Genomic DNA, 27,112 nt, shown 5'->3' on the forward strand with positions numbered 1-27,112 from the left:
AAGATTACTTATGGCGTATCCTTTCCCGCCAACGGACAGGTTACGCTGGGAATCCTCCCCTAGGGTAGACAAAGCGTTGACACGCTTATCCAAGAAGGTGGCCCTGCCGTCACAGGATACGGCCACCCTAAAGGATCCTGCGGATAGGAAGCAGGAAGGTATCCTGAAGTCTGTTTATGCACATTCCGGTACCATACTGAGGCCAGCAATTGCTTCCGCCTGGATGTGTAGTGCTGTAGCAGCATGGACAGATACTCTGTCTGAGGAAATAGATACCCTGGACAGGGAGTCTATTTTACTGACCCTGGGGCATATCAAAGACGCTGTCCTATATATGAGGGATGCCCAGAGGGACATTTGCCTACTGGGCTCTAGAATAAACGCAATGTCGATTTCTGCCAGAAGGGTCCTGTGGACTCGGCAATGGACAGGTGATGCCGACTCTAAAAAACACATGGAGGTTTTACCTTATAAGGGTGAGGAATTGTTTGGGGACGGTCTCTCGGACCTAGTTTCCACAGCTACGGCTGGGAAGTCAAATTTTTTGCCATATATTCCCTCACAGCCTAAGAAAGCACCGTATTACCAAATGCAGTCCTTTCGTTCACAAAAAAGCAAGAAAGTCAGAGGTGCATCCTTTCTTGCCAGAGGCAGGGGTAGTGGAAAGAAGCTGCACCATACAGCTAGTTCCCAGGAACAGAAGCCCTCCCCGGCTTCCACTAAATCCACCGCATGACGCTGGGGCTCCACAGGTGGAGCCGGGAGCGGTGGGGGCACGTCTCCGAAATTTCAGCCACCAGTGGGTTCGCTCACAGGTGGATCCCTGGGCTATACAGATTGTGTCTCAGGGATACAAGCTGGAATTCAAAGTGATGCCCCCTCACCGTTTCCTAAAATCGGCCCTGCCAGCTTCCCCCAGGGAAAGGGAGGTAGTGTTAGCGGCAATTCACAAGTTATATCTCCAGCAGGTGGTGGTAAAGGTTCCCCTCCTTCAACAGGGAAGGGGTTACTATTCCACAATGTTTGTGGTACCGAAACCGGACGGTTCGGTCAGACCCATTTTGAATTTAAAATCCCTGAACATTTATCTGAAGAAATTCAAGTTCAAAATGGAATCGCTCAGAGCGGTCATTGCAAGCCTGGAAGAGGGGGATTTTATGGTGTCTCTGGACATCAAGGATGCTTACTTGCATGTCCCCATTTATCCACCTCATCAGGAGTACCTCAGGTTTGTGGTACAGGACTGTCATTACCAATTCCAGACGTTGCCGTTTGGCCTGTCCACGGCACCGAGAATATTTACCAAGGTAATGGCTGAAATGATGGTGCTCCTTCGAAAGCAAGGAGTTACGATTATCCCATACTTGGACGATCTCCTCATAAAGGCGAGGTCCAGGGAGCAGTTGCTGATCAGCGTAGCACACTCTCAGGAAGTGTTGCAACAGCACGGCTGGATTCTGAATATTCCAAAGTCGCAGCTGATTCCTACGACGCGTCTGCCCTACCTGGGCATGATTCCGGACACAGACCAGAAGAAGGTGTTTCTCCCGGCAGAGAAGGCTCAGGAGCTCGTGACTCTGGTCAGAGACCTCCTAAAACCAAAACAGGTGTCGGTGCATCACTGCACGCGAGTCCTGGGAAAGATGGTGGCGTCATACGAAGCCATTCCCTTCGGCAGGTTCCATGCGAGGATCTTTCAGTGGGATCTGTTGGACAAGTGGTCCGGATCGCATCTTCAGATGCATCGGCTGATCACCCTATCCCCCAAGGCCAGGGTGTCTCTTCTGTGGTGGCTGCAGAGTGCTCACCTTCTCGAGGGCCGCAGGTTCGGCATACAGGACTGGGTCCTGGTGACCACGGATACAAGCCTCCGAGGATGGGGGGCAGTCACTCAGGGAAGAAACTTCCAAGGGCTGTGGTCAAGTCAGGAGGCTTGTCTGCACATCAATATCCTGGAACTAAGGGCCATATACAACGCCCTGAGTCAAGCGGAGCCTCTGCTTCGAAACCAACCGGTGCTGATTCAGTCAGACAACATCACCGCAGTGGCCCATGTAAACCGCCAGGGCGGCACAAGAAGCAGGGTGGCAATGGCGGAAGCCACCAGGATTCTTCGTTGGGCGGAGAATCACGTGCAAGCACTGTCAGCAGTGTTCATTCCGGGAGTGGACAACTGGGAAGCAGACTTCCTCAGCAGGCACGACCTCCACCCGGGAGAGTGGGGACTCCATCAAGAAGTCTTCACGCAGATTGCAAATCGATGGGAACTGCCACAGGTGGACATGATGGCGTCCCGCCTCAACAAAAAGCTAAAAAGGTATTGCGCCAGGTCAAGGGACCCTCAGGCGATAGCTGTGGATGCACTAGTAACACCGTGGGTGTTCCAGTCGGTCTATGTGTTTCCTCCTCTTCCTCTCATACCCAAGGTGCTGAGAATCGTAAGAAAAAGAGGAGTGAGAACAATACTCATTGTTCCGGATTGGCCAAGAAGGACTTGGTACCCGGAACTGCAAGAAATGCTCACAGAGGACCCATGGCCTCTGCCTCTCAGACAAGACCTGTTGCAACAGGGACCCTGTCTGTTCCAAGACTTACCGCGGCTGCGTTTGACGGCATGGCGGTTGAACGCCGGATCCTTGAGAAAAAAGGCATTCCGGATGAAGTTATTCCTACGCTAATAAAGGCTAGGAAGGACGTGACAGCAAAGCACTATCACCGTATATGGCGAAAATATGTTGCTTGGTGTGAGGCCAGGAAGGCCCCAACAGAGGAATTCCAGCTGGGCCGGTTCCTGCACTTCCTACAGTCAGGAGTGACTATGGGCTTGAAATTGGGGTCCATAAAGGTCCAGATTTCAGCCCTATCCATTTTCTTTCAGAAAGAACTGGCTTCTCTTCCTGAGGTTCAGACATTTGTTAAGGGAGTGCTGCATATTCAGCCCCCTTTTGTGCCACCAGTGGCACCTTGGGATCTCAACGTGGTGTTGGGTTTCCTGAAATCCCACTGGTTTGAGCCACTTAAAACCATGGAGCTAAAGTATCTCACGTGGAAAGTGGTAATGCTATTGGCCTTGGCTTCGGCTAGGCGTGTGTCAGAATTGGCGGCTTTGTCATGTAAAAGCCCCTATCTGGTTTTTCATATGGACAGGGCAGAATTACGGACTCGTCCACAATTTCTGCCGAAGGTGGTGTCATCTTTTCATTTGAACCAACCTATTGTGGTGCCTGTGGCAACTCGTGACTTGGAGGATTCCAAGTTGCTTGATGTAGTCAGGGCTTTGAAGATTTATGTGACCAGAACAGCTGGAGTCAGGAAAACTCACTCGCTGTTTATCCTGTATGCATCCAACAAGCTGGGTGCTCCTGCTTCAAAGCAAACCATTGCTCGCTGGATCTGTAACACGATTCAGCAGGCTTATTCTGCGGCGGGATTGCCGCATCCAAAATCAGTAAAAGCCCATTCCACAAGGAAAGTGGGCTCTTCTTGGGCAGCTGCCCGAGGGGTCTCGGCATTACAGCTTTGCCGAGCAGCTACTTGGTCAGGTTCAAACACCTTGGCAAAATTCTACAAGTTTGATACCCTGGCTGAGGAGGACCTTGTGTTTGCCCATTCGGTGCTGCAGAGTCATCCGCACTCTCCCGCCCGTTTGGGAGCTTTGGTATAATCCCCATGGTCCTTGCGGAGTCCCCAGCATCCACTAGGACGTTAGAGAAAATAAGATTTTACTCACCGGTAAATCTATTTCTCGTAGTTCGTAGTGGATGCTGGGCGCCCGTCCCAAGTGCGGACTTTCTGCAATACGTGTATATAGTTATTGCTTAATAAAGGGTTATGTTATGTGGCATCCATTGAGTGATGCTCGATTGTTGTTCATACTGTTAACTGGGTATGTTATCACAAGTTGTACAGTGTGATTGGTGTGGCTGGTATGAGTCTTACCCTGGATTCCAAAATCCTTTCCTTGTAATGTCAGTTCTTCTGGGCACAGTTTCCTTAACTGAGGTCTGGAGGAGGGGCATAGAGGGAGGAGCCAGTGCACACCAGTAGTACTAAATCTTTCTTAGAGTGCCCAGTCTCCTGCGGAGCCCGTCTATTCTCCATGGTCCTTACGGAGTCCCCAGCATCCACTACGGACTACGAGAAATAGATTTACCGGTGAGTAAAAACTTATTTTAGCTCATTGGACCCTTGGGTCGCAGGGCAGACTGACCATAGGGTGGCGTGTTGCCGGGTCCCCGAGAGCCAGTGACGAGAAGGATGTGGGTGGACCTGAGGAGCCCGGGAATATTTATGGAACACCACAGCGTGGGAAGGAGAGGAGGGACCGCTCACCTGGACTGACTGGAGCGGAGCTTGGACATCAGCATCTACTCCGGATCAACGTGCCATGGCTGAGGAGAATGTTACCGGAGGACCGTGGGACTGGAGTAGCTGGAGCCAAAAAAGGAGCAAGAAGAACACGGTGAGTCGGAGCTGCCCGAGTCACTACCTGCCCATGCAGTAAAGGTTGCGAGCGGACTCCAGTCCAAGATCGGCAGCCGTGAAGTGGTACAGATGACACCAGAAGAGAAGACCACTGTTGACGGCAAACGCGAGGAGGAGCTGATGGAGGGAGCCACTGAGGATACGAGAACAGGTGGTGCACTGGACAATCCCGGCTACGAGGACCGGTAAAAAAGCGCCTCGAAGGGAGAAGATACGGACCAGTGAGATGTGTCCATCCAGTGGCTGAAGAAGAGAAGACCCTCAGAAGACAGCGGATCCCTGCCCTTGGTGGTGTAACCCTGTGCAGTGCTCAGCATCCTGGGTGGTGCTGAAGATCAGGAAGTCGGATCAGAGGTGGCAGAAGAGCCTTGACTAGTGGTGAGACCTGTTGCCCCGCTCCTAACTTTCCGCTTGTCAGAAAAAATGGGGCCCTAATGAATAGGTCGGAACCCCACCCGACCTAAATCTGTCGGAAGCTGCCGTCTTTCCGTCAAGACGGCAGCTTCCAACATTTATTGAATACACCCATTAGTAGCAGACACCCCAGTTTGGCTGTCCAGACGGACAAATATTACCTCAGAACTGGCTGTTTCCAGACAGGACAGACTCTTAAAAAGTCTGTAACGGTCTGTAGACCTGGGTTCAAAAAAATCCTGTTATCATTAATGCCTAAACAAGATGTGTCTCTACACATAAGTGACAAGGCTTAGCAAGCTGAGGGGCCTGGGATCGAATCCCGCTCTGCTCACATATTTATATTAAATGATAACCATGTTCCGACTTGTCGGAAAGGATGAGTGCTTCCGCAAGCTCGTCCATGTGTTTTCGACAGGCACGGGCGGAAACGGTTCAGTTTTCGACCATTCTTTTCGCCTATAGAAAAAGGCAGAAGTCACTAGTTGGAATCAGGGAAAAAGGGACGAAAAAGGCCTGCGGTTACAGTATAAAGTGTCGGATCCTCAGTCTTGAAGGTGATCCAACATTAAATAAGACTCTTTAGTCTCTATAAAGGGAGGTGAAAAAGCTTCCCCTCACACAGAGCTCCAGCAGCTCATGGCGCTCAAACAGATTAATGCAGCAATGCAGTTCTATTCCCTAGAAAATTTTTGCCATCATTCCCATCTCCTCTAGATTTCGGAAGCTTTGGGAATATCCACTAACAGTGGATCCATTTGTTTTACGCCTATCAAATAAATACTGTCCTCCGGTCCCGGGGGCTACCTCACCAAAGGAGTCTTCAGACCATAGTATAGAAACCAACCTAAAATCTATAATATACAGCTGTAGCAGTGGCCCTGCGACCTATAGAGGTTGGATGCTAGGCTACAAAGCCCATAGAACAATGGGCCACTAGAGCATAGCACAGAAGGAATCAGTAATCTATTGTGTGAGTTCACTATGAAAATATGACTGATTAACTCTTCAATGGCTGACTCCACCCACAGAGACTTGTGGCTTCGTAAGTGGACAGCAGATGCGGAGTCCAGATGAGAGGCGAAAAGCCTTCCATATATTGGAGGTTTTGTTTGGAGTGCATTTAAACAAGTGGTTCACAAGTTACAGCTGACAAATCCACTTAAATTCTATCGGTTTGATACTCTGGTGTCAGAGGACATTCATTTTCATCCAGCAATGTCTACGTGTATATTGTAATGGAGTCTGTGACACAACATGGTTGCCAGCATGTCCTCTAAGTGAACCCATAGCTACATAGATATGGGAGTAGAGGACACGGATGTATAGTGGGGAGTCAGAGGTTAGTTTATGGCCCTTACCTTATCTAAGAAGCTATAAACTATAATTAGGAGGAACATCACAGGTCAAGAAACCTGACTTCTTGAAACTTAGAAAGCCAGCTGGAAGAAGTAACTCTGGTTTCTCACTGCCCAGGTACACAGCATTGAGAGAGTTTAGGAAACAAACGGTGGGGGCTGCAGCTGTGAGGGGGTTATATCTGTCCCTTCGCCCACACTGGGTTGTTCATTCCTGAGGGAATAGCCAAGAGCTGGGGATGCACCATATATCTTACATTGTGAAATCCCTCCACACAGAAGGCTCCCCTACTACTGAGTAAGTTAGATTTTCTGAAATTATTCTGCCTTTTGTTTTATTTGAAATTGTATCCTAATCGGTGTGTACTTTTAAATATTTCTCATAATCTTTGTAACTCTTTTTTTGTAACTGAAGCTCTGAAGATATTCTTGAAATTAAACATCTAATTTTTAGTTCTGGTCTGTGTTCTTATGCCCAAAGGCCTCATGGTCCATGCTATCATTTTGTGACGTATTAATAATTGTGTGTGTAGGCCAAAGCAAAGACGGCCTTGCGTTTAGTTGCTAAAATCTTCTTGCTGGTGGCAGTTTTAGGTTTAAAGTAGTCATGCACAGCGATTCTCGGATTGGTGTATCTGGGGAATCCCCACTCAGTATGGTTGTTCAGTATTGCAGGGGTCTCAGCACAGTTCCGTCCATGAAGGGAGCATTAAGACGTCCCCATTGTACTAAGCATTGCCCAGTATCCAGCATGGATGAAAGAGAAAATGGGATTTTGGTACCTACCGGTAAATCCTTTTCTCATAGTCCACCTCTGTGTTTCGTAAATTTTCTGCAAAAGTTAAGTTCTTGTGTGACAGTTTGTTGGATCAGCTTTGCTATCCGTTTCTAGTTTTTGGATCAGCTTTTTGCTGTCCCTTCTATTTCTTCTTGTTGTGCTGGATATGTTCTTTCTCATTGTTCTATTATGTTATGTTTCTTCCTTCTCTCAAAGTATGTTCTGTCTCCTTCGGGCACAGTTTTTCTAGACTGAGCTGCGGAAGGGGACATAGAGGGGAGGAGCCAGCACACAGTCAGTTGAAGATTTCTTGAAGTGCACCGGCTCCAGCGGACCCATCTATACCCCATTGTTCTAAGCATTCCCCAGTATCTACTATGGACTACGAGAAAAGGATTTACCGGTAGGTACCAAAATCCCATTTTTTTAAAAATTGAATATGAGGGGGCCCCAGAGATATCACTGTACTGGACTCCATGATTTCTGTTGCCGGTCCTGCATTCAGCCACACAGATGTACACAAGGGAAGGAGTTTGAAGTCTATCTGCATAAAATCTCAGATGGGCGAAAGCCAATAGACTCTGCTGGATGCGCTTTTGCATGCAACCCGGAATAAGGCCTAAAGTGTACTAGAGATGGTGGGCTGTGACTTTAACAACACAGGAATTTAAACAGGTACAAAGGTGCAGATGAAGCATAATCATAAATTGGCGTGAAAAATCTTAGGTGATAAATCGCAGCACTTCATACACATATTCAGGCTCATTCACACATACAGATGTACACATCGCTCATCAAATCAGTGCAATCTAGAAAATTGGTTTTGTCGAAAGACACCTGGAACAGCCAAGTCACCCGAGGCCTACTGCGCTGAGAGGGGCACACTGAAATCACAGTGTATGAGGACACACCTGTATTGAGGCGTTTTCTGTGTTACTATTAGTTATATAAATTAATCAAATGCACCATTAATTTGAAAGATAACCAAAAATAGAGATAACCTAAAATTGAGATAGGTAATCCAATCATATAATGCATTAATGGCTTCATAGATTTGAAACAGATCGTTATTTTGAAAGATATACGAAGGTAATGTTGTTTGTTTTGTTCATTTCATTACCCAACCTGTATGATTTCTAAACTGATTTAATTGCCTGTTACACTCTGTTGAAATGCCTCAGATGACATAAATTCTCATAGAAGATTGTATCTATATTAATTTCTCAAGTTTTTACATTTCTAGATTTTTATTTTGGATTAGGAATCTATTATATGGTATCTAGTGCTTTTCAGGAAAATAAAGGTATTCCTTTCTAACCTAGGGGTATATTTACAAAGATTCGTGTTTTGGCCGTTTTGAAGGGTGTTTGAACTCGAATGGTATCGGGTGCATTTTACTGCAACTTTTTGAATCCTGATACGATCATTCACTAAGCTGCCGAGTTTTGCACAATCGTTTTTTCCGATGTCGATGTGATTCGTAATATCAGGCAGTGTTTTACGGGAGTGATGAGTAAAACACTACCTGACAAAACACAAGGAATCCCGGCCGGATCTGTGAGATCCGTGCAGGGCTTCATTGTGTACCTTAAAAATTTGTTTAAAGTCTTAAAAATTCGGAAAAAAATAGCGTTGGGTCCCCCCTCCTAAGCACAACCAGCCTCGGGCTCTTTGAGCCGGTCCTGGTTGAAAAAATATGGGGGGAAAAATGACAGGGGTTCCCCCATATTTAATCAACCAGCACCGGGCTCTGCGCCTGATCCTGGTTCCAAAAATACGGGGGACAAAAAGCGTAGGGGTCCCCCGTATTTTTGAAACCAGCACCGGGCTCCACTAGCCAGGTACATAATGCCACAGCCGGGGGACACTTTTATACTGGTCCCTGCGGCCCTGGCATTACATACCCAACTAGTCACCCCTGGCCGGGGTACCCTGGAGGAGTGGGAACCCCTTAAATCAAGGGGTCCCCCCCCTCCAGCCACCCAAGGGCCAGGGGTGAAGCCCGAGGCTGTCCCCCCCCCCCATCCAAGGGCGGCGGATGGGGGGCTGATAGCCTTGTGAAAAAATGTGAATATTGTTTTTAGTAGCAGTACTACAAGTCCCAGCAAGCCTCCCCCGCAAGCTGGTACTTGGAGAACCACAAGTACCAGCATGCAGTGGAAAACCGGGCCCGCTGGTACCTGTAGTACTACTACTAAAAAAAATACCCCCAAAAAAACAGAACACACACACCGTGAAAGTATAAATTTATTACATACATGCACACCTCCATACACACATACTTACCTATGTTCCCACGAGACCCCTTTCCCCGACTGCCAGGACCCCCCCTGACTCCTGTCAAAGAGGGTCCCTTCAGCCAATCAGGGAGCGCCACGTCGTGGCACTCTCCTGATTGGCTGTGTGCTCCTGTAGTGTCTGTCAGGCAGCACACGGCACAGATACAATGTAGCGCCTATGCGCTCCATTGTAGCCAATGGTGGGAACTTTGCGGTCAGCGGTTGACCGAAAGTAACCTCACCGCTGACCGCAAAGTTCCCACCATTGGCTACAATGGAGCGCATAGGCGCTACATTGTATCTGTGCCGTGTGCTGCCTGACAGACACTACAGGAGCACACAGCCAATCAGGAGAGTGCCACGACGTGGCGCTCCCTGATTGGCTGAAGGGACCCTCTTTGACAGGAGTCAGGGGGGGGTCCTGGCAGTCGGGGAAAGGGGTCCCATGTGTAAACATGGGACCCCTTTCAGTGCGTGGTTGGGTTTCCGTTTTATTATTTTGCCAAGTACGTGGATTATTCAAAGGTCTGATTCTACACTGGATTATGTGAGTATAATTTTTTTTCACAGGTACCCCAAGGATTCTACATGGAGAAGAGGACCGAGCCTCGTGGGAACATAGGTAAGTATGTGTGTATGGAGGTGTGCATGTACGTAATAAACTTATACTTTTACGGTGTGTGTGTTCTGTTTTTTGGGGGGTATTTTTTTAGTAGTAGTACTACAGGTACCAGCGGGCCCTGTTTTCCACCGCATGCTGGTACTTGTGGTTCTCCAAGTACCAGCTTGCGGGGGAGGCTTGCTGGGACTTGTAGTACTGCTACTAAAAACAATATTCACATTTTTTCACAAGGCTATCAGCCTCCCATCCGCCGCCCTTGGATGGGGGGGACAGCCTCGGGCTTCACCCCCCTGGCCCTTGGGTGGCTGGAGGGGGGGGGACCCCTTGATGTAAGGGGTTCCCACTCCTCCAGGGTACCCCGGCCAGGGGTGACTAGTTGGGTATGTAATGCCAGGGCCGCAGGGACCAGTATAAAAGTGTCCCCCGGCTGTGGCATTATGTACCTGGCTAGTGGAGCCCGGTGCTGGTTTCAAAAATACGGCGGACCCCTACGTTTTTTGTCCCCCGTATTTTTGGAACCAGGACCAGGCGCAGAACCCGGTGCTGGTTGATTAAATATGGGGGAACCCCTGTCATTTTTTCCCCCATATTTTTTCAACCAGGACCGGCTCAAAGAGCCCGAGGCTGGTTATGCTTAGGAGGGGGGACCCCACGCAATTTTTTTTTCCAGTTTTTACACTAAACAGACCCTTTCCCATAGATAACCATGAACAGATCTCACTGATCCGTGCATGGTTAGCCAAACTCGACTGGAAAAAGCAAGTCTATTTTTTTGCTGCTTTTTTTAACGAATCTAAAAAAAACAGACCCGCACTTGAGCACTCAGAAACTAACACCCAAATACGAATGAATAGTGAATGCCCGTATTGTATGAAATAACAGCCGTGTTTGACCGATGGTCTATTCATTCGTATTTCTGAACTTTGCAAATCAAACCATTACGAATACTCCAAACACTGACGAGATTGGTGCTTAGTGAATTCCCGGATTGGGACTTAGGAAAAAAAACACAAATCGGACAAACTCGAATTCTTAGTAAATATTGGCCCTAGTTTCTTTCAATGACAGTATTTACCTGGTAGTAGTTTGACAGTTATTTGCAGACTTTGCAGTGAAGTCAGATGTGTAATCAGTTCTTGTTCCTCTCTGGTCAGCTCTACAGAGATTATTCTGAACTTCACAATGGACTCTTTGTATTGATCAAAACATGGTGAGATACTGTTTAGAAATCCTGGGCAATTCATCAGGTCCAGTTCAATGTGAATGGAGAGACGGCAGAAAGACATAATATTCACTAGGATGTTTTCATTCTCTACAGGACGACCATGGGATTTAATTCTTAGCACAGGAATTCTATGGATATCCTGGTTGAAGCAAAATGTGGACAGATCAGCAATTTTTATATTTGCATCCTTAAACTTTGGTTTCTTTCCTAGAGTATCTGAAACAAGCTGAAAGGCATTGGAATAGTCTATGTCAACTGTGGGTACATTCCAAATAGATGCAAAGCTCTCTGTGTTCCAAACGTCAAGGCTTGAATCCTGTTGTCTGTGAGGTACAACTATCTCCAGGCTCTGTATTAACTGCAGTCCTTCTGGATAACTGTGCAGAAATTTAAGCAGACAAAATTGTGGCTGTTGCAAACTGACCGACATGGTTTTTCCTTTGAGAAAGTGCAAAATGATGGGAGCACAGGAAGTCATATATTTACTCTCATTGGCTATGTTAATAGCAAACTCCAGTAATACATTGATCACATATCCATAACGGAAGCCTAAATTGAAGGTAGTTACAAAAATCAGTACTTGTTCTAAGCTCTGTAGCTCAGGGTGGTGTTCCAGGTAAAGCTTTGATTCTCTCTGACAATCAAATGCCTCACTTGAATCCAATAAATTGAACAGGTGTGAAATGATCATCTTAGTCGTTTCAGGAGAATGCATGCATGAGTGCTTCAAGAAATAGTTGTAACGACCAACAACTTTTAAGAAGGTATTAATTTCCTGCAGGTATAACAAACCTCTTTGATTGTCTGCTTTTTCTCCAGATTGCAGAAGTTCATGCATCCTACTCCCAGCCAAAAACTCCTGGAGTGAGGGATGGAAGAACTTGAAAATGGGGTGGAGTCTTTGTGATGTGAACATACTCAATATGCCAAATTGGAGAGCATCATTGGTATTCACGTCCGATTCATCAAGGTCCCTTTGAGTAAATGTAAAGTGTGATTGGAAGATGCCTCGCAGGGCAAGTTCTCCACATGTCGTAAGCACAGATTTGATTCTCTCTGTCTCAGTGGGATGTTTTAGCATGCTGTGCATCAGATAGGACTTGCATATAGCTGTTTCCCCTGCTATTTCTTCATTTGGGTCTTGCACCCAAAAAATACAGAGAGAGAAGGTAAAAAGAGGGGTCTTTAAAGCAGCCTGAAATGTGATGGACATACCCACATTCACCATGAAGCGCTCAATGAATGGCATATTATGTGACAAGAGTTGCCTAAAAATATATATTGAGCTATAGAGGGGGAAGGCCTGGATGCCCAGTATGTTCCTTGCATACTGACGCAGCTTCCACCCCTTGTCAGTTCTCACTGTGACTGCCAGACTCACTCTGTTCCAGGGGTTCTTCAATAAAAGTTCTTCTATGGATCCTGGACTGGAGTCCATCAAACCATAGTCATCAAGGAGAAACAGGACCTGATTTTTTAATTGATTTATGATGTTCCCCAGGGTCTCTTCAGTAAGAGATGTTGTGGATCCCATCAGCTGCTGGCAGATGATGTCACTCAGGGAATGTTGGCTCTCAGTGGAGGACAGAGAGATATAAAACACAAGGCTGAACCTGCTTAGAACAGGACACCTCCCTGAGGCCCAGAGGATGGCAATCTTCCTGAGTAGAGCTGTTTTTCCACTGCCAGCTTCTCCTTCTATCATAGTGATATCCCTCAGCTCTGACAGGATGTCTGGCAATGTAAGCTGACGCACTATATGATTTCTAGTGTCCTTCAACACAACAGAAATATCTGCAAACAATGAGCTGAGATCTACAGAAACATGGGAGGAGTCTGGATATGGTGCTAATTTCTTGAATCTAGAATCACTGTACAGATCCAGAAGACATTGTCTTAATTCAGTTGCTTTAACAGACCAATCTTCCTTTTGGATGTTCAAACCTGACAAAACAGAATTATTAGTTAACAGTTACATCACATAAATACAATGGACCTGATGCCTATCGAGTACTATGGGATCGGTATGATTCACCTACAATCAAAATCCTGATGGTCAAAATACTGACATTCAAAATGTCGACAAGTCAAAAGGTAGATCACAAGTTTTTTTTAAAATTTTGGGTGCGTATGTCGACACGGGTCAACATGGACACCGTATAAGTGTACTGTGCCCCCTGGCATGGCTCACTGCGCTCACCATGCTTCTGGCGCGGTGCCTCGCTGCACTCGGCACACTTATATTCCCCCTCCACGTCCACTGGGATGGTAAAGTATGTACACGTCAGTTTCAATGAAAAAAATCATGAAAACTCATGTCGATTTTTTGACCTGTCGAAATTTTAACTGTATTTTGACCGTTTTGACATTTTTAATGACTGTATTTTGACCATGTCGGTATTTTGACCATCGGTCAATGGTTGTCAGGATTTTGAATGTAGGTAAATTGACTGCATCCCAGTACTACACCAGTTGGCATAGTGTATCTTAACAGGTGTTACTCTGCACTTGGCGCAGAACAATGGCACACATGCATATTTGTGTGATTCGTAATATTTGTGCCTCCCAGCAACAGGATAGGTGGGCTGGGGGAGTTCTAATGTTGGTTGAATACAGTAAGGGCATGTTTGCATAATTCTGAACACAGGCAATCTGAGAAGAAAGTTGTATTTGTTGTAGGTGATCGGGGTCAGGTGCAGGCACAAATAATGAATTAATTAATTTGTAATTAATTTATGCATAATAGAAATAGGGACAGATGTAATGACTCCCGAGTTAGGCGGCCGTGCTGGATGCCGGACGAACTTGGCATTTTTTCTAAAGGGGAAATCACGTTCAAGGCATGGTTTTGCCTTGTGATTGCCCCTTTAAAAAAACATCTCAGTTTGCCTGGCATCCCACATGACCTCCGAACTCGGGCGTCATTACATCCCGCCCATAGTATTTGTTGCACATAAAATGAGTGCATCTGTGACGTGCTTGGCAGAAACATGTGTTATTACTGCCAAAGGGCATGCATATTTAGGCGCGTTAAGGGTGGAGTACTAATTACCAGGGACAGAGCTTGTCAGAGGCCAAAGGGGACAGAAAAGATATACAGAATGGCTCAGAGGAAGCAGAGAAAGATGGTATGCTACACCTCATATAGCTGCTGAGTCGTGCCGGACATCTCAAAATATATGCTGCATTGAATTTATGTGTTTGGTTACACATCTGTGAGTTATATCAGAAATGCAATGAATGAAGAGAGTAGAACAGAGCTAAAAGGGGCAATAAAAAGTTTATATACACCATGGGTAGCACAGGGACTGCATTATTCCTGTCAAAGAAAAGTTGTTTTAAAAGAAGCTTTGTACTGTCAAATCCTGCAACTGGTGAGGGGGTGGTGGGGGGTGGCCAAAGCATTAAGTACAGACAAATGAAACTAAGACAATAATAATATGTGCGCAAGTCAGCACTAAACACAGACTCACCACTATCTTTATCATGAATAACTTCTTTTCTTTCTGCAAGCTGCAGGGAAAACAAATTAGATCAATCATCTTAGAAATGAGAAAGAAGACAACAATGAGACCAAAGTCTAGTAAATAAATAGAAACCGAAGAACAGTCAGTTTGGGTTATATTATAGGAGATAAACATTTTGCATATCAAACATGTAATAAAACAAACAAGGGTACAGTAAATACCAAAAGGAAATTTCCCTTAACAATACTGATTAAAGTGGGGTTTTAATTGAAATGAACAGAAATAAGTATACATAAATCTAGTGAATACATTTACCTGTAAATGTTGGTTGTCTGCATCTCTTGCAGTTTCCATAGCTTTTGGCTTTCTTTCGCATCTTGTTTGCAAAAATTCACAGCTGGAAAATAGACATAAATGATAACAATGGACAAATCAAACAAAAAGTTACACACAGTATAGCAAATTAAGGGGCTGATTCAGGTTGGATCGCAAACAGTGCCGTTTCTTGCGGCGGGCGGGCCGTGCAACCGCACGGGGCGCCCGCCGCGGCACTTCCTGAGCACTTTCAAACCCCCCTCCCCTCCCGAGTGCCCAGCTCGGGGGCGGGATTTTGCAGAATGACGCGTTTGCGTCGTGACGACACGAAGCAATCGCGTCATTCCTCGAAACCCCGCCCCCCGAGCTGGGCACTCGGGAGGAGGGAGAAGGGGGAGCCAAGACGGCCAGCGCTGCGCAGACGAGGGAGAGGCGGCTGAAGAGCGGGAAGAACCGCTTCAAATGTAAGTCAGCCCCTCTCCCTCTCTCTCTCTCCCCCCCCCCACCTGCCGTACTGTGTAAAATGGGGACACCTGTCTGCCGGAATGTGTAAAATGGGGACACTTGCCTGCCATGCTGTGTAAAATGGGGTCGCGTGCCTGCTGTAATGTGTAAAATGAGGACTTTTTTTTTTATCGTGTGGTGGCCGTGATGATGAGATCAGATTAGGCCACATCCATCTTAACAAAGCCACGCCCATTTTAACGAGGTCACGCCCCCTTGCCGGGAGCGCACGCGCCTTCGACGCGCGCATACTTTTCCTCTTTATATCTATGGGGGGGCGCATTTTTTATTATGTGAATGGGGGGGCGCATTTTTAAATCTCGCACTGGGAGCCAAATTGGCTCGAAACGGCCCTGATCGCAAAATGCGATCCAACCGCAAAAAATACATAAAGGATGCGTGTCCATGCGCTGCAACCCTCCTGCGCATGCACCCGCATTTTCGTTGGGGGGCCGCAGAAAATGCGAACGCCTATGCCTGTCAATCAGGAAGAGGCGTTCGCCGGGTGGGAGGAGGAGGAGGCGGTAACGCTCCATTTCCTAGGCTGAAAGTTGCGGGGATGGAGCTGGCAAAACGGGGGTGGCGACATCAAAATGGGGGCATGATCGCGGCGGCTGCGTGACATCACACGCAGCTTCTGCTATCGGAAAGATGGCGGCGGGCCTCCTGCAGGCTGCGCCGAAAGGAGGCAACCCTAGTTTCTGCTATCAAGCGGAAATAGCGATGCGATCGCAATTTCTGCTCGATAAAGGGGGGGGGGGGGGGGGGGAGTATGCTGGCACAGTATTCAGTAGATTGGGAGCAGTTGCTGCGACCAGGGAGTTGCCAATGTATGACCTGTGAGCCACGGCCAGCAGGGAAATGGGAGGCTTTTCTTTTCTTTTTTATCTTCCAGCGGCGGCGGACAGTTCAGGCTCAGTGGGCAGCCTCACTCCCTGAGGACCCCGCGGCTTTCCACTACCATACTACCATGTATGGGGAGGACTCAGGATGATGACAACCGCAAGCGGATTATGCCAGAGTTGGTCAGGCTGAGGAAACAGTGACTGCGCTAACTACTGATGTGCACCGGAAATTTTTCGGGTTTTGTGTTTTGGTTTTGGATTCGGACGCGTTTTGGCAAAACCTCCCTGAAAATTTTTGTTGGATTCGGGTGTTTTTTTACAAAAAACCCTCAAAAACAGATTAAATCATAGAATTTGGGGGTCATTTTGATCCCATAGTATTATTAACCTCAATAACCATCATTTACACTCATTTCCAGTCTATTCTGAACACCTCACACCTCACAATATTATTTTTAGTCCTAAAATTTGCGCCGAGGTCGCTGGATGACTAAGCTAAGCGACCCAAGTGGCCGACACAAACACCTGGCCCATCTAGGAGTGGCACTGCAGTGTCAGACAGGATGGCAGATTAAAAAAATTGTCCCCAAACAGCACATGATGCAAAGAAAAAAAGAGCCGCAATGAGGTAGCTGTGTGACTAAGCTAAGCGACCCAAGTGGCCGACACAAACACCTGGCCCATCTAGGAGTGGCACTGCAGTGTCAGACAGGATGGCACTTCAAAAAAAATAGTCCCCAAATAGCACATGATGCAAAGAAAAAAAGAGGCGCAATGAGGTAGCTGTGTGACTAAGCTAAGCGACCCAAGTGGCCGACACAAACACCTGGCCCATCTAGGAGTGGCACTGCAGTGTCAGACAGGATGGCAGATTAAAAAAATAGTCCCCAAATAGCACATGATGCAAAGAAAAAAAGAGGCGCAATGAGGTAGCTGTGTGACTAAGCTAAGCGACCCAAGTGGCCGACACAAACACCTGGCCCATCTAGGAGTGGCACTGCAGTGTCAGACAGGATGGCACTTCAAAAAAATAGTCCTCAAACAGCACATGATGCAAAGAAAAAAAGAGGCGCAATGAGGTAGCTGTGTGACTAAGCTAAGCGACCCAAGTGGCCGACACAAACACCTGGCCCATCTAGGAGTGGCACTGCAGTGTCAGACAGGATGGCACTTGAAAAAAATAGTCCCCAAATAGCACATGATGCAAAGAAAAGAAGAGGCGCAATGAGGTAGCTGTGTGACTAAGCTAAGCGACCCAGGTGGCCGACACAAACACCTGGCCCATCTAGGAGTGGCACTGCAGTGTCAGACAGGATGGCACTTCAAAAAAATAGTCCCCAAACAACACCAGTTGTCCGCATTTCTGTTGAAATAATTCCACACCGAAGAGGTAATTTTTTTTGTATTTTGACCAGGCATGTCAATGGCCATATTCGTCCCACGGACAGCAGGTGTCTCCCCGGGTGCCTGACTTAAACAAACTACCTCACCATCAGAATCCTCCTTGTCAATTTCCTCCCCAGCGCCAGCAACACCCATATCCTCATCCTGGTGTACAGTGGCGTAACTAGAAATTTTTCTCCCCCAAGCCAAAAAATTCTTCGCAAAGGGGCGTGGCATTGCAGGAAAAGACTACCTTATACCCCAGTTTTGCAACCTGCATGCCCAGACGTTAGCCACCACAGGAAAGAAAAATAATCCTGATTCATGCCCCTTACATTATTTGTCATTTTTCCTCCTTATAGTAATGCCCAGTATACATTATTCCACATACTGCAATGGCCTTAGCCATTATGCCACACACAACAATGCACATGACACAATATGCACACACTGTAATGCCCCCGGCACATTATGCCACACACCGTAATGCCCCCGACACATTATGACAGGAATCGCAATGCCCGTTATACATTATGCTACACACCGTATCTGTGACACAGTATGACACATACCGCAATGCCCGTTATACATTATGCCACACCGCAATGACCCCGAGACATTATACCACAATGCCCGTGATATAGTATACAACACACCGTAATGCCTGACACATTATGACACACACCGCAATGTCCGTGATACATTATGCCACACACCGTAATGCCCATTACACATTAAGTTCTACAGTAAGGCTTCTAATTACTTTTAAATTACCTGCTCGTTGCCAGGGGTTTCATGCTCTTTGTTCCATGCACGGTGCCAGGGGTTTTCATGCTCAGGGTGTCATGCTTGTTGCCAGAGGTTTCATGCACTGGGTGTCATGCTCGTTGCCAGGGGTTTCATGCACTGGGTGTCATGCTCGTTGCCAGGGGTTTCATGCACTGGGTGTCATGCTCTTTGCTAGGGGGTAGTGCTTGTTGCTAGGGCTGTGCTCCCAGTGCCACATATGCCCCCAGTGCCAGATATTCCCCCACAGTGCCAGGTATATGCCCCCAGTGCCAGATATTCCCCCACAGTGCCACATATGCCCCCTCAGTGCCTGCTCCCCCCAGTGCCAGATATTCCCCCACAGTGCCAGGTATATGCCCCCAGTGCCAGATATTCCCCCACAGTGCCAGGTATATGCCCCCAGTGCCAGATAGTCCCCCACAGTGCCAGGTATATGCCCCCAGTGCCAGATAGTCCCCCACAGTGCCAGGTATATGCCCCCAGTGCCAGGTATATGCCCCCAGTGCCAGATAGTCCCCCACAGTGCCAGGTATATGCCCCCAGTGCCAGATATTCCCCCACAGTGCCAGGTATATGCCCCCAGTGCCAGATATTCCCCCACAGTGCCAGGTATATGCCCCCAGTACCAGATAGTCCCCCACAGTGCCAGGTATATGCCCCCAGTGCCAGATATTCCCCCACAGTGCCAGGTATATGCCCCCAGTGCCAGATAGTCCCCCACAGTGCCAGGTATATGCCCCCAGTGCCAGATAGTCCCCCACAGTGCCTGCTCCCCTCCCCCTCCTTTGTGTTGGAGGGACACGGAGCGCACAGCGCGCGCCCCCCTGTGTCCCTCCTGGCTTTCCGGCTGTCTAATAAAGAAAGTGCCGGTTCGTGAGCCAATCAGAGCTAACGAACGGCACTTCCTGTATTAGACAGCCGGAGAGCCAGGGAGGGACACAGGGGGGCGCGCGCTGTGCGCTCCGTTTCCCTCCTTACAGCGGCGGAGGGAAGGAAACCTGCAGATTGACATGCGGACGCTCGTCCGCATGTCAATCTGTTCTAAGTCAGTGGCGCCCCCGCAGCCCCTCATCCCCAAGCCACCGCGAGGGCTGCGGGGGCAGTAGTTACGCCACTGCTGGTGTACTTCAACAGTGACATCTTCAATTTGACTATCAGGAACTGGACTGCGGGTGCTCCTTCCAGCACTTGCAGGGGGCGTGCAAATGGTGGAAGGCGCCACCTCTTTCCGTCCAGTGTTGGGAAGGTCAGGCATCGCAACCGACACAATTGGACTCTCCTTGGGGATTTGTGATTTAGAAGAACGCACAGTTCTTTGTAGTGCTTTTGCCATCTTAACTCTTTTACGTTTTCTAGCAGGAGGATGAGTGCTTCCATCCTCATGTGAAGCTGAACCACTAGCCATGAACATAGGCCAGGCCCTCAGCCATTCCTTGCCACTCCGTGTCGTAAATGGCACATTGGCAAGTTTACGCTTCTCATCAGACGATTTTGATTTAGATTTTTGGGTCATTTTACTGAGCTTTATTTTTTTGGATTTTACATGCTCTCTACTATGACATTGGGCATCGGCCTTTGCAGACGACGTTGATGGCATTTCATCGTCTCGGCCATGACTAGTGGCAGCAGCTTCATCTTGATCTTTCCCTATTTTACCCTCCACATTTTTGTTCTCCATTTTTTAATGTGTGGAATTATATGCCAGTAATATATCAATAGCAATGGCCTACTACTATATATACTGCGCACAACTGAAATGCACCACAGGTATGGATGGATAGTATTTAACTAGAGGGGATAGTTCCGCAACAGGTTTCTTCTAACAGACATATGACCAAGATTAGATCTAAGTCTGTGACCGACTTTAAACTAATGATGTACATAGAATGTACTGGACCAATTCCACGTCGGTGGTGCTCCCAGAGTCAGTAAATTTTGACAGCAAAACGAAAGAGGAGAAAGACTCTATGTTGGGGCACTCTTATCTGAAATTTAGACACTAAAACTTAACTTTTAATAGGCATGCTAAAATATAGTGACTCAGAAATAAAATGATCTAGTAAAAGAACGCCTTGGTGAAAATTACTTGTATTTTGTAGATAAATAGATAAATAAATAAATAAATAAACTGGGAATCCTGTCTATAATATAAGACAGGTTACATTTAAGTCCCAGAGGGATTATCTCTCGGTTGGATCTCTCAGTATTGTTAATGCTTCATAAGGAAAAAGAGATGTAGTATAGTACAATAAATTGTTGCCTATATGGGTCCTTAAACACCTACTGCTCTAGATTGAGGCAGTGGTGTTCACCAAAAGGCTTTTGTTGCGATAGTTATTATATCATTGACCTTTTTGCAACAGGCAAAGAAGGACTGAAAGTGCAAATATTGCTGTAACGTATGGGTATGTGTTTAGGAAGAGAGAATGTAGTCTATTAGGCAGTCACTTGTTGTAAAATTGACTGTAGAAAAAAGAGAAAAGGTAGAATAAGAAGAAGGGTGTCTTACTTCTGCTGTTCAGCTGGGTTGTTTACTGCACCTGGTGTTCACTGCTGGTCCCCCACACAGTTACTGACCAGGCCTGCCACAGATTTGCTTCCAAGATCGGACGAGATCAGGCGTATCCTGTGGAGTATGGCCGTAATCTGCTGAATGAGAGAGTATGACTACCAAGATGCTTCTGCTGTCCAGATTAGTGGATGAGAGAGCATTGAAAATATACAATGTACAAATGCTATACAGGTGCGGCGGAGAGATATGCACAGTACATGGGACAAGAATGCATGCTGATCTCGAGCTGGTATTGTCACTGTAGAGACTTAAATCTTTGTGGTACTGCTTGTGTTTGTAGTCCACACTAGTATTTTGTCCAATGAGTCAAACAGTCAAAATGGCAGTAAACCATAGCTCCACAGTAGCATGTAAATATTGTTGCTGTAAAGGAATAAATTCCTATGGTATCACTAATATTGGTAATCCAAACATATGTCACTCAGTCAAAAGGTTATTATTCACAGCATACTTCTGAACCTGTTGGCACCATATAGCTTTTCTACCACAATTGTTATGCTGATATAGCAAATACCAAACTGATGACGTGGATATATTTGTCTCTTAATACAGACAAGGCAGAGTGTCAGCTAACAGAATTGACGTTTTAACAAGACTACCATTCTATCATTGTAGCACGAATGTAGTGCTGGTATTATACATAAACACATAAATCTAGTGCATAGATTCAATAAATGACAAAGTCAAAATGGAAGAGATATGGGATATATAGAAAAGATAAGAAAAAGGAAAAAATCTCTTGCAGCCCAAATGTCAAAAATGGAAGAGATATGGGATATTTACAGAAGATAAGAGAGAGAGAAAAAAAAAATATATACAATCTCTTGCAGCCCAAATGGGCACTTGCTAAACCAGAATCTTCCTTTGTATGGGATTTAACAGAACTAGTATTTCCTCTCTGCAATACAATTTTTGTGCTGGCATTATATATTACCACATAAATGTTAAGATAGCACAGTCCAAAGGAGAAACAATGAATCCATAAAAAGAGTTCATTTGTAGCAAGAAGTAAAAAAAATAGCAATAAGAGAGAGATCTTGTGGCCCCAATGGGCACTTACTGAACCGATTTGTTCCCTGTGTGGGGGTGGGCTGCGCAGTCCCACCAGAGCCCACAAACCAAACGGACCGTTTCACCAATATTTAGGCTTGTTCACTGGTGATTGGATATTCTTCCAAGAGGGTATATATAGTGTAAGGTATAATTACCTACATGACCGCCAGGCAGGCGGATCGATGTGCCATGCGTTGCTGGCGTTAGACGGAAGTGACGTATTTTTACTGATACTTCCGGTCGTCATGGAAATGCTTGCGTTCCACGGCCTGGTCCGCACTGGCGGAAATGACGTTTTTGAATTGAGATTTCTTTACGCCGATACTTCCGGTCGTCATGGAAATGCTTGCGTTCCACGGCCTGGTCCGCACTTGCGGAAATGACGTTTTTGAACTGAGATTTCTGGTCGTCATAGAAACGTCTATGTTTCACGGGCTGCTCCTAGCTGGTATTTACGGGAAAAGCTTTTCCCGTAGTGTGTATGGGTATCTTTATTCTGTGATATGGGCATGGTTTCCAAGATTTTGGTATATCTTAAAGAGGTATATCCGAGTGTAAGGAGGCACTACTTGTAAAGGGTATACTTGCAATTGTTGGGACACTCTATGCAAGATTAACATCCAAAGATGCTGTGCTAAGTGCACGATCTTTTAAAATCTGGTATAGTGTATCAAAATAATATGATGACTTGAGAAGCTTAATGATACAAAAAGGAGTGTTGAGTTATGGATAGAAATTTATCATGGATAAGAGAAAAAAATGTGATTATTAGTAGATTGATGGATGAGTAGTAAAATGAATTTAACAGTAGTAGTAAAGAATAGAGAAATGATTAGATCTGGAGATGAAAATAAAAATTAATTAAAAAAAATTATGAAAAATTATAATAACATGAGAATGGGATATATTAATGCTAATAATATATAAATTGGATACTTAGCGTAATTAGTATCCAATTTATATATTATTAGCATTAATATATCCCATTCTCATGTTATTATAATTTTTCATATTTTTTTAATTAATTTTAAAACTGAAATGCACCACAGGTATGGATGGATAGTATACTTGACGACACAGAGGTAGGTAGAGCAGTGGCCTACTGTACCGTACTGCTATATATTATATACTGGTGGCCAGCAAACTGTGCAAAACTGAAATGCACCACGGGTATGGATGGATAGTATACTTGACGACACAGAGGTAGGTAGAGCAGTGGCCTACTGTACCGTACTGCTATATATTATATACTGGTGGTCAGCAAACTGTGCAAAACTGAAATGCACCACAGGTATGGATGGGATAGTATACTTGACGACACAGAGGTAGAGCAGTGGACTACCGTACAGTACTGCTATATATATATATATATATATATATATATATAGTTATACTGGTGGTCAGCAAAATTCTGCACTGTCCTCCTACTATATACTACAATGCAGCACAGATATGGAGAGTTTTTCAGGCAGAGAACGTATAATACTGGTGGTCACTGGTCAGCAAAACTCTGCACTGTCCTCCTACTATATATTACTGCTGGTCCCCAGTCCCCACAATAAAGCAATTAGCACACTGAGCACAGATATTTGCAGCACACTGAGCACAGAAATGGAGCATTTTTCAGACAGAGAACGTAGATATTTGCACTTGCAGCACACTGAGCACAGATATTTGCAGCACACTGAGCACAGATATTTGCAGCACACTGAGCACAGATATTTGCAGCCCACTGAACATAGAAACTGAGAGGACGCCAGCCACGTCCTCTCATGATCATCTCCAATGCACGAGTGAAAAATGGCGGCGATGCGCGGCTCCTTATATAGAATACGAATCTCGCGAGAATCCGACCGTGGGATGATGACGTTCGGGCGCGCTCGGGTTAACCGAGCAAGGCGGGAGGATCCGAGTTGCTCGGACCCGTGCAAAAAAAGGTGAAGTTCGGGCGGGTTCGGATCCCAAGGATCCGAACCCGCTCATCACTAGCGCTAACCAGGGCTGACTATGGCAATTAGTTGCCACACAAAATGGGACCAGTCACCACAGCATCGTGGTTCCCTGTCCTCCTCCTCACCTCCATTCAACACTGCCCTGTGATGTGAGCTGCTGTTACTATCCAGTCACCCACCTCTCACACCCACTCCCCCTCTGTGTGAGCTAGTGTAGCCAGCCTCCAGCTCTCCGACCCCAGCCCACAGTGTGTACTCCAATTACCGACTACCCCAGCATTAGACAATCCTGTAGCCAGCCCTTAAACCCGACCCCCAGCAGTGAGCACCCCCATAGCCAGCCTCCAGTCACACCCTGTAGTATGCACCCCTGTAGCCAGCCCACCAGCCACCCCCTGTAATGTGCACCCGAGGAACCAGCCTCCAGCCACCCCCTCCCTCTCCAACACCCTGCAGCACACCCCAAGGTGGATTGGAGCACACAGTGTCAAGTGAATGGGGAGACCCGTACCCCTCTACCCCTGTATGTGTGTCACCCTATACATCCCGTCTGTAGAAGGGGGGCCCTTTCAAAATTTTGCTATGGGGCCCACAAAGTTCTAGTTACGCCCCTGTGGAGAACCAATGAGAAAACAGTGTCTGTGATTGCAGCTCTGATTGGCCTTCCTGTTCACCCCGCCCTCTAACACATGATACATCCCCAGCTTTTAACCAGAGCTGTGACACAAAGTACGGAACTTGGAAAAATGTCTGCATTCAGTGCGCAAGTTTTTTCAACAAGGAAGCACTGATGGCATTAGGAGGTTGGTAAATTGGATATAACAAGCTTGAAATAAAGGGAAGGCGGACCAGTCCTCATCTATACCCAGGACCTCTCAGCAGATCCTTTCAGACCATGGCCTATTGTACATAAGGCGAGCGATTCACTCTATGGGTAGGGAATATATATATTCTCCTTATCTGACTTTACAGCAAATCTTTCACAGTGAAGTATAAAGGGATAATTTAAAATATAAAAACATAAGGAAAATAAAGGCATTTAGCACATCCAGTGCACTGCATCTAATGGGTAACAATCGCACGATTTTAAGAGTCTTTCCACTATTATTATCATTATAAATTACTTCTCTAGAAGACATATTCATGTGTTTTTTTGTGTCATGCTATTTTTACATTTATGTTTTTAAGTGCAAACTTTTAAAATTCATGTACTAATATTGTTTTTTTAAAAAGTGTTTCAGTAGATTTTTTCATTTGTTTTGTTTCATGATATCACATTTATGAGTAAGGGACTAATTTTGAGGGGAGTACTGAATTCTTAATGCCATTTAGAAGAACTTTTTTCACTTTATATTGTTCATCATGCACACAGGGGCAAATTGTTATGCTTTAAGTTAATACACTATTGTTTTTTTTATTTGTAGTATGACAAGGTTATATAAGGACATTTTTTGTCACAGCACTGAAAGGGTAAAATACATTTATCTTGTCTATTTATACGTTATAACCCATAAGGCAACAAATCTCAATATGTCTTGGTTGGACCATGCCCTGATACATTTTTCTTGGAATATGGGCTGTTTGGTGCCGTCAACAATCCCTTGAGGTTAGGTTACTAACTTCTCTCTACCTTACAATGTAAACATTGACTTAATCAATAATGCCCCTGGAGATACTTCTAATAACTTTTGGAGTGTCCTTAAGGCCGTGCTGAGAGGCTGGAGATACAGATAGCCTCCATGACTAAAAAAAAAAAGACTAAAACCCAAAAGGATCTAGAGTCCCAAATACTGTACATTCACTATAAATCTTACATAAACCCCATGATATCACATTTCTTAAGAAAGCTTATCAAGTTGCAATAAGAACTCGATTACCGTTAGTCATTATAATGCGGCTCGTCTCAATCAGAAATTGTATTGTTAGGGTTATCAAGTGTGCCGTTTGCTGGCCAGGAAACTTATGGGCATAATGGCTAGGAGCAGAATAAGTTAGAATCCAGAAAAAGCACAGCTTAGTAGATCTTGGTCAGGCTAGTTATGTGAGCTTCAATCAGTCTCAATCAACTGTGCAGGCTAAGGTCAAAATATACTGTCTGCCATTAAACTTAATTTGATGTAGTTCGTCGGAACGTTTCCTGCATGAATTTGCATATTTACAGTGTTTGGTTTTTTGTGTCTATGGTGCACTTCATCAAATTTGAACGCATGCGAAAGTAAGTCAATTTAAATATTTTGTTTTATTCCAATTGAACTCGCAAATCCTGAAAGCGCATGACTTTGCAATGAAAATCATAATGCAATATGTCTGAATTGGAAAATCATGAATGCAATTGAATTGGCAATGCAATATGTTAAAATGTTTTCTATTGGTCCAATCGATTACATGCAACTGTGCCATTAAAATTCACTGATAAAAATGCATTTTGGGCGTATTTTCTTTGAAGGAATGAGTACATTGTTTTGAGAGACAAAAGTTTGATAAATAGCAATTTGGTTAGTGAATTTGGAAGTAGACTTGTCTTTAGTTGTTAAGTTTCGGTCTTCTCTTTTTTCCTGTATATTTTTTTTTCCTTGTCATTAGTGTGTGTTTGTTGTATATTTATTTATTATGTATTAGCAGTTTCTTAAGGTGTGTGCACACGGAGCCATATGGCTCAGCGATGTTGACTATATAGTCAAAATCGCTAAGAAAGTTAGTGTATATCGCTCTGTGTGTACACAGCGAGCGATAGTGATGTGCGTCCCTGCCAGGTTGCTATCGCTATGAAAAATAGACTGTGCAGGCAAGTAAATTTCGACAATGTCGCTGGAAAAGTGAAAACATCCCCCTATTTAAATGAGTTAGTCAAAATCGCCCATAGCCAAAATCGCTTGCACACAAAGGGGTATATTCAATTGAAGTCGAAAGCTGCCATCTGTCGAAAAAACGTCAGTTTTCGACTTTTTAAGGTCGAATCGTGGTTCGTCCTATTCAATATAACCCAAAATTTTTCGACAAGTCGATGAATTCGACTTGCCGAAAAGTACGTGGATCGGCGGAATAGCTTGTGTCGAAAACGGGCCAAAACC

At 45.6% G+C, this 27,112-nt stretch overlaps 1 protein-coding gene across 1 annotated transcript in view; it reads right to left on the reverse strand.

Annotated features, from left to right (window-relative positions):
• LOC134893970 (baculoviral IAP repeat-containing protein 1e-like) overlaps positions 1–27,112 on the reverse strand; it is a 206,552-nt gene that overhangs the window by 73,061 nt on the left and 106,379 nt on the right. Inside the window, exons 7-9 of the mRNA XM_063913733.1 lie at positions 14,944–15,025; positions 14,635–14,674; positions 11,012–13,105 (exon numbers count right to left, since the gene is read on the reverse strand). Coding sequence (XP_063769803.1) covers positions 11,012–13,105; positions 14,635–14,674; positions 14,944–15,025 — 2,216 coding nt within the window. The remainder of the gene's footprint in view (positions 1–11,011; positions 13,106–14,634; positions 14,675–14,943; positions 15,026–27,112) is intronic.

This window comes from Pseudophryne corroboree, chromosome 1 (assembly GCF_028390025.1).
Source record: "Pseudophryne corroboree isolate aPseCor3 chromosome 1, aPseCor3.hap2, whole genome shotgun sequence".
Classification (NCBI taxonomy): Eukaryota; Metazoa; Chordata; class Amphibia; order Anura; family Myobatrachidae; genus Pseudophryne; species Pseudophryne corroboree.